The sequence below is a fragment of the Tupaia chinensis genome, unplaced genomic scaffold, assembly GCF_000334495.1.
Source record: "Tupaia chinensis unplaced genomic scaffold, TupChi_1.0 Scaffold149011_1, whole genome shotgun sequence".
Lineage (NCBI taxonomy): Eukaryota > Metazoa > Chordata > Mammalia > Scandentia > Tupaiidae > Tupaia > Tupaia belangeri.
The window spans coordinates 323365-331238 of NW_006208857.1; the positions used below are offsets into that span (position 1 = coordinate 323365).

The window sequence follows — 7874 nt, forward strand, 5'->3', positions numbered from 1 at the left end:
CACGGCGAGGAATTGTGCCTTTTTATTGAAAATGTGATACATGCAAGTACATGGGTGAGGGGCTATGTGTTCTAATTATCACTTCAAAAGGGATCATAGGTTCCATTCAGGGTTGGATTAAGGGTGGGTCTATTGTGGTAGGTGGGTCTTCATGGAATGCAGTTTCGGGAAAGCAGCTCCAGCAAGCAGAGATAATTATCAGCTGATGTGGTGGCAGCCATCTTGTGATTACTAAGCACGATGCTGAGAAAAGAAAATCTCAAGTATAGATATTAGTTCTTATGGTCTCAATAAAGACTGATACTTACATAGTTTTATAGGGATCTAAAACTTAATTTAAGGAATCCTTATATATTTATCTATTTCACTTGGTGAGGGTGGGGGTGTCCTGGGCCAGTTTTGGCCTAATCTTATTTTATGTAAAGAAAAGATTATCTTTAAACTTATGTTAAATGTATCTTGAAGGGCCTTCCAAAGGTCAAGATTATTTCTGTCTAGATAGAACTTCAGCACACCCTCTATTGTGACCACGGAGATAAAGCATTGTAATTAACACTAAGTGATCAGGGCTGAGGGGAGTGGTCGGGGGACTTTTGGGAAATCTTACCACATACTCAAGAGAGCTATGTAATTTTTTTTATAGTACTATATCAGGGAATCAGAGGGGGGTCACTTCCCAGCAAGACTACCACAGTCTCTGGAGCGTACAACAAGCGGCCTTGCCAAACATGTTGAGTGGACCCAAGCTTTGCTCATAGGTCGGGGGGGCGTACAGCAGTGGCCTTGCCAACGTGCTGAATTGACCAGAAGCCGTGCTCAAAGGTCAAGAGCTCAAAACAGATCCTGGGGCCCTACCGGGTCGGACTCCTCCATACAACACTGTTCTAAGCATGGCAGAATTAAACAAACATCAAACTACATTGCCAGTAATAAACTCATTCCAGTCTCTAATTTAAAGGCAAGAACTGTGGTGATCATAAACCACGGCCAACTCAAGGACACTGATTATGCAGTAATAGGATTGGTGAAGTGTCCTTCCGAAAAAAACAAGAGGTTCTGGTTCTTCACACGCACACTGATATAGGGGGGATGTGGGCGGGCCTGTCAGCCAGACTCCCCCAGAGCACGCCGGGTGTGAGTGCAGTGCACCATGGGATACGCTCACTTATGGGGGATGCCCAACGTCATCCACCCTCTCTAACTCCAGGCCACCCTTGGGCATGGGAAAACAGGTATGGCCCATTGCGTTCTGGCAGGGCCCTGGGACAACACTGAATCACAGGGTTAGATGACGTTTTCCTGGCACACCTAAGTGGGTTTATACCTTTGTTGGCACCCAGTCCGCAGAATGTGAGGAGTAACTGCTGTCTCCACTGCCAGCAGTCCAGTCTGCATCCCAATATTCATCTGTAGTACCTTTAGTACCTTTCCCCCCCACAAGGCTTTTGCCGTAAGGGCACATGTGTTCCCCTGATAGAGACAAAAAGGGAAAGTAAGAAATCAACACGCTGGGAGGGATGGCCAAGCCACAATCCCCTAGCCTCTACTCCTTTTAGGACTTTGGGATGCACACGTGGGCCCAGTGTGATTTTCAAGCTGCTAGATACAGACCTTGAACCGTGACGGGCTGTGAGAGTCCAGTGCCTTAACCACCACACCACCCACCCCATATGTATCTCCTTTTTTTTGAGAGAGATTTTTGCCATAGGACATGTGTGCATTCGCTAGAGAGACAGAAAGCAAGAAATCACTCCCTGGGGGGATGGCCACACCACAATCCCTTCTCCATTTTCCTCTTGGGATTTTTTTTTTTTTTTTTTTTTTGGAGAGATTTTCACTGTAGGGTGCGTGCGCTCACCAGACAGACAGAGACATAGAGACAGAAAGCGAGAAATCACCCCCCAGGGCGGATGGTCACGCCGCAATCCCTTCTCCTCCATTCTCCTCTCGGGATCTTGGGCACGCACGCACACGCGCCCGGTGTGAGTTTTAAGCCACTGGGTCCGGGACACAAACCGCGGTTGACTACGTGGGAGTCCAGCGACATAGCCATTACGCTAACTGCTGGTTCCCCCTCTTGGGATTTTGAGCAAGCATGCACGTGCACCAAGCGTGAGGTTTTTGGTTTTGTTTGTGTGCGTGTGTGTGTGTGTGTGTATGCACTCACCAGAGAGACAAAAAGCGAGAATCACCCCCTGGGGAGGAAGGATGGCCACGTCCCAACCCCTTCTCCATTCCCCTCCCGGGGACGCACATGCCTGGTGTGAGTTTTAAGCCACCGGGACAGGGTCTCAAGCTACGGTCAACTACATTGGAGTCCAGTGATGTAACCGTTATGCCATCTGCTCATCTTCTTAATGAGATGGTAATACGGCTCTAACAGGACAGATCGCAGAACATAAAATGGTGTTCCTGGAGTGTAGCTGGGGACCCTCGGTTCCTTGTATCATTTTATAAAGATTAATTAAGAGAACATCCATAGCGATAGTTAATAAAACCTGGTCCTGGGACCCTGTTTCGTACTGCCTCAATAAAAAATATTAGTATCGGGGCCAGCAGGTGGCGTGGGTCTGTATGTTGGACTCTCATGGACAACTGCAGTTCAAGTCCTGGGCCTGGCAGTTTGCTTTCTCTCGCTCGCTCACTCGCTCTCTCTCTCTCCCTCCCTCTCTGGTCAAATTAAAATAAGTAAATAAATAAATAAAGTAATTCTTTAAAAAATGATTAGTATCTCCAATTCCAGATTTGTATTTACAAGAAAACCTGACTCCTGGGAGAACTGTTGGCTTCTCTGTTGATGTCCACAAATACATTCTTTCTCTGGGCTTCCCACTCTTCTGCCCCACTGACTGGGACTCTTCAAACAGCCTACCCTGGGGGACGAACACTAGTTGCCACATGTGGAAGCGAGTATGACGTAGCTTAGCAACCACAGGCTCTTGCTAGATGAAGTTCCAAAATGGCAGCGGGACCAGGAGGTAGCACGGTGCTCAAAGCACTGGACTCCCACATGGCGGGCTACGGTTTGGGTCCCAGACCCAGAGGCTTGGAAATCATGCTGGATGTGTGTACATTCATGCCTGAAATCCCAAGAGGGGAATGGAGGACAAGGGATTGCAGCGTGCCTATCCCCCATCAGGGGTGATTTCTCACTTTCTGTCTCTCTCTAGCAAGCACATACGCCCTATGACAAAAACCTAAAAATAAAATTAAAATTTTTTTTGTTGTTATTTTGGTTTGGTTTTGGTTTGGTTTTTGGGGGGTGTTTTTGTTTTTGTCTGTTTTTGTTGTTGTTTTGAGAGGTTTTTGCTATAGGGCACTTGGCTTGCCAGGCAGAAACAGAGAGACAGAAAGCGGGAAATCACCCTCCAGGAGGATGGCCACGCCGCAATCCCTTCTCCTCCATTCTCCTCTTGGAATTTTGGGAACACACGCACCCGCGCCTGGTGTGAGTTTAAGCCACTGGGTCTGGGACTCGAACCGTGGTTGACTACGTGGGAGTCCAGCAACATAGCCATTACGCTAATTGCTGGTCCCATGTTTTTGTTTTTTTTCCTTAAGAAACTGGATGGCACCAGGCATAAGTAACCCTCTTTTTCTCTCTGTCCAGGTTACCCTTTGGCTTTGTTTTATCGACATTACCTTTTCTACAAGGACAGCTACCTCATCCATCTCTTCCACACCTTCACAGGCCTCTCAATCGCTTATTTTAACTTCGGTGAGTGAACGAAGTCGGCTGCGACTCTGTGGTTAGAGGGATCTTGGGAACGTACAACTAAAACAGCTCCATGGGAGAATTTGATGGATGGGGAGGTTAGACAGCCGAGCTTGCAAGAGGGCCGCGTGAGCAGGAGCACAGGGGAGCTTTGCCTGGGGGCCTTCCGTACATTCCTCTGTCTGATGTACACATTCTCAGGGGGGTTACCCATGCTACATGCGTGTAGCAGGAAGCTTTGGTGTCCCTCTGCTTTGGCCAGAATTGAAGGACAGGTCGAAGCGGCCCCCCCTCATGGTCATTCCTCTCTTCAGGAAATGCAGTAACACCCAGCTAGGCCCCTATGTTGAGACAATTCATTTCCATCTTTCCCTCCAAAACAAGATGTTATTCTGGGAAAAGGTCCTAAGAGCTCAGCGTCTGTGTTTCTTTGGGGTCAGCAGGCTCAGGACGGGTGGGTGTGAGCCAGTGGCTCAGTCTTGCTCTCCGCTCCGCACAGGGAACCAGCTCTACCACTCCCTACTATGCGTCCTGCTCCAGTTCCTCATCCTGCGACTGATGGGCCGCACTGTCACTGCCGTCCTCACTACCTTCTGCTTCCAGATGGTAAACGACCCCCCTCTGCAGCTCGGGTCTGTGTGGCGGCGGGGGCTGCAGCATAGCAAGAGCAGTGGACGAGGGGACAGCTCTCACGTCTCCCAGCACTCATCAGGGTAACTCGGGGCAGGGTGCTTGTCATGGGCCCGTCTCACCTGCACACGGGAGGGCTGCCAGCCGGTCCTCGGCGGGAAAAATTAAAATTTTTTTTGTTGTTATTTTGGTTTGGTTTTGGTTTGGTTTTTGGGGGGTGTTTTTGTTTTTGTCTGTTTTTGTTGTTGTTTTGAGAGGTTTTTGCTATAGGGCACTTGGCTTGCCAGGCAGAAACAGAGAGACAGAAAGCGGGAAATCACCCTCCAGGAGGATGGCCACGCCGCAATCCCTTCTCCTCCATTCTCCTCTTGGAATTTTGGGAACACACGCACCCGCGCCTGGTGTGAGTTTAAGCCACTGGGTCTGGGACTCGAACCGTGGTTGACTACGTGGGAGTCCAGCAACATAGCCATTACGCTAATTGCTGGTCCCATGTTTTTGTTTTTTTTCCTTAAGAAACTGGATGGCACCAGGCATAAGTAACCCTCTTTTTCTCTCTGTCCAGGTTACCCTTTGGCTTTGTTTTATCGACATTACCTTTTCTACAAGGACAGCTACCTCATCCATCTCTTCCACACCTTCACAGGCCTCTCAATCGCTTATTTTAACTTCGGTGAGTGAACGAAGTCGGCTGCGACTCTGTGGTTAGAGGGATCTTGGGAACGTACAACTAAAACAGCTCCATGGGAGAATTTGATGGATGGGGAGGTTAGACAGCCGAGCTTGCAAGAGGGCCGCGTGAGCAGGAGCACAGGGGAGCTTTGCCTGGGGGCCTTCCGTACATTCCTCTGTCTGATGTACACATTCTCAGGGGGGTTACCCATGCTACATGCGTGTAGCAGGAAGCTTTGGTGTCCCTCTGCTTTGGCCAGAATTGAAGGACAGGTCGAAGCGGCCCCCCCTCATGGTCATTCCTCTCTTCAGGAAATGCAGTAACACCCAGCTAGGCCCCTATGTTGAGACAATTCATTTCCATCTTTCCCTCCAAAACAAGATGTTATTCTGGGAAAAGGTCCTAAGAGCTCAGCGTCTGTGTTTCTTTGGGGTCAGCAGGCTCAGGACGGGTGGGTGTGAGCCAGTGGCTCAGTCTTGCTCTCCGCTCCGCACAGGGAACCAGCTCTACCACTCCCTACTATGCGTCCTGCTCCAGTTCCTCATCCTGCGACTGATGGGCCGCACTGTCACTGCCGTCCTCACTACCTTCTGCTTCCAGATGGTAAACGACCCCCCTCTGCAGCTCGGGTCTGTGTGGCGGCGGGGGCTGCAGCATAGCAAGAGCAGTGGACGAGGGGACAGCTCTCACGTCTCCCAGCACTCATCAGGGTAACTCGGGGCAGGGTGCTTGTCATGGGCCCGTCTCACCTGCACACGGGAGGGCTGCCAGCCGGTCCTCGGCGTGAGCCTGTGCTGTTGGAGTCACTGAGAGGCAAGGCCGAGAACCAGCTCAGAATGGGCTGAAAAGCCAGGCGTCTACATTCAGTCCTCGGTCCATGTTGCTGAAAACCCTTGCGTGAGTCTCCCTGTTACGGGCTCAGTGTCTCCGTGTGTAGGAATTTGCCAAGCTTTTAATGATGGGACAAGGAGAAGGGAAAAAACGAAAGGCTGCATTCGATTTCAGAGCGGGGAGCAAATAAAGAATGAAATAGTCGTGATGACAGGAACGCACGTCCCCTCTCCTAGGCCTACCTTCTCGCGGGATACTATTACACCGCCACCGGCAACTACGATATCAAGTGGACAATGCCGCACTGTGTCCTGACGCTGAAGCTGATTGGTGAGTGGGGCCGCTGCCTTCTCCCCCACCCGACCCAAAGTGCTCTGGCCCGTCCACTCCCTGCTGCCCTCGGTGCTGAGGCCACCTCCTCGGAGTACCGCCTCCCCATGCTCTACCCACCCCTCTCTCTCTGCTCAGGTTTGGCTGTTGACTACTTTGATGGAGGGAAAGATCAGGTAAGTGTTTATTCTTCCACGGAAAGGTTAAGGCCGTAACCAGAGGGAAGGAGAAAGGCTGGACCCAAACGCCAGGGGCAGAGCCTCTCCCTCACGCCCCAGCCCGAGTGCGGCTCAGCAGACCTGCTCTGCCCGGATCCAGCTCTGCACGAAGTCCAGAGGGCAGTGCCAGTGCGGCGTGCACTGGCTCAGCACAAGCCCGCAGGTGCTGGCCACCCACACATACGCACCTCCACACGCAGCGGCTGGCGTCCACCCCCAGAGAGAAGCCAGCAGTGGGCACCAGGGTGGGAGCGCTCAGATGGCTCGTGGGGGAGATTCGAGGCTGTCCTGAACCATTCATTCTCTTCTCGGCATAGAATTCCTTGTCCTCTGAGCAGCAGAGATATGCCATACGGGGTGTCCCTTCCCTGCTGGAAGTTGCTGGTTTCTCCTACTTCTATGGGGCCTTCTTGGTAGGGCCCCAGTTCTCAATGAACCACTACATGAAGCTGGTGCAGGGACAGCTGACTGACATACCAGGGAAGATACCAAACAGGTAATTGCCCCTCTTGGTCACCTCTGCGGTGGCTCGCCCAACATGGTCACTCCAAGGTGGCTCCTGAAGGCCGGCCCTCACGGCCTTCTCCAGCAGGGCCTGGCACACAGGCCTGGCAGACAGGCCCCGGGCTGTCCCACGGGCACCCTGCGTGGCAGCGTAGGTCACTCGCAGCCAGCCACCCTGACCTGTAGCACAAACATGACAGTTCACATCGATGCCACAGGAGTTTGCCTGACCCAGTCACGTCCCTGCCTGAAAAACCCATTTTGTCATTAAAAAAAAAAAAAAGTTGTTAAGTAAATGTCTATGGCTATGTATCAGCACAGAATTTCAACACTGCCAGGAGAAGCCCTTCACCCAGAACTTGTCAGCCTGTGTTTCAGCATAGGAAGGAGCAGATTCAAAACAGTTACTGCTTTTATCTTACCTGCGCTGGGTTCGGGCCCGGTGGAGACAGAACCCTGGCAAGCCCTGGGCAGCAGCAACCCCGAGGGGTAAACAAGCCTCGGCGCCACTCCCGGCCGTCCTGACCTCTGTAACCCTTGGAGGTCCGCAGGCTCTGTCCTCAGAGCACCCACGCGGGGAAGGGCTTTCCCCGAAGCAGTGCAGACGGGGCAGCAGGGCTCCTCGTCCCGTTCCAGGTGGAGAACCGTGCTCTGATAAGCTCCTCTCCGTACCGAGGTGGGGGTGCAGGGGGTAGGCTGCCCTCAGTGACCCTGTGTTCCTTTCCAGCACCGTCCCTGCTCTCAAGCGCCTGAGTCTGGGCCTGGTCTACCTGGTGGGCTACACCCTGCTCAGCCCCCACATCACGGAAGACTACCTCCTCACCGAGGACTACGAAGTGAGTGGTAGGGACGCCACGGCAGAGCTAGACGGCGGACAGGCGAGGGGCCCCGCAGGCAGCAGAGACGTCGGTGGTCCCAGCTACAGACGCACGTTGGTTCCGCTCTGTACTGTGAGCGCTGGCGGCAGCGGGGG

The 7874-nt window shown here is 52.3% G+C and overlaps 1 protein-coding gene across 1 annotated transcript in view; it reads left to right on the plus strand.

The window, feature by feature from the left end:
• The window catches only part of LPCAT3 (lysophosphatidylcholine acyltransferase 3), a 56410-nt gene that overhangs the window by 45295 nt on the left and 3241 nt on the right, over positions 1-7874 (plus strand). Inside the window, exons 2-7 of the mRNA XM_006170778.3 lie at positions 3611-3718; positions 4215-4321; positions 6086-6179; positions 6318-6355; positions 6715-6893; positions 7629-7737. Of these exons, the coding sequence (XP_006170840.1) occupies positions 3611-3718; positions 4215-4321; positions 6086-6179; positions 6318-6355; positions 6715-6893; positions 7629-7737 (635 nt within the window). The remainder of the gene's footprint in view (positions 1-3610; positions 3719-4214; positions 4322-6085; positions 6180-6317; positions 6356-6714; positions 6894-7628; positions 7738-7874) is intronic.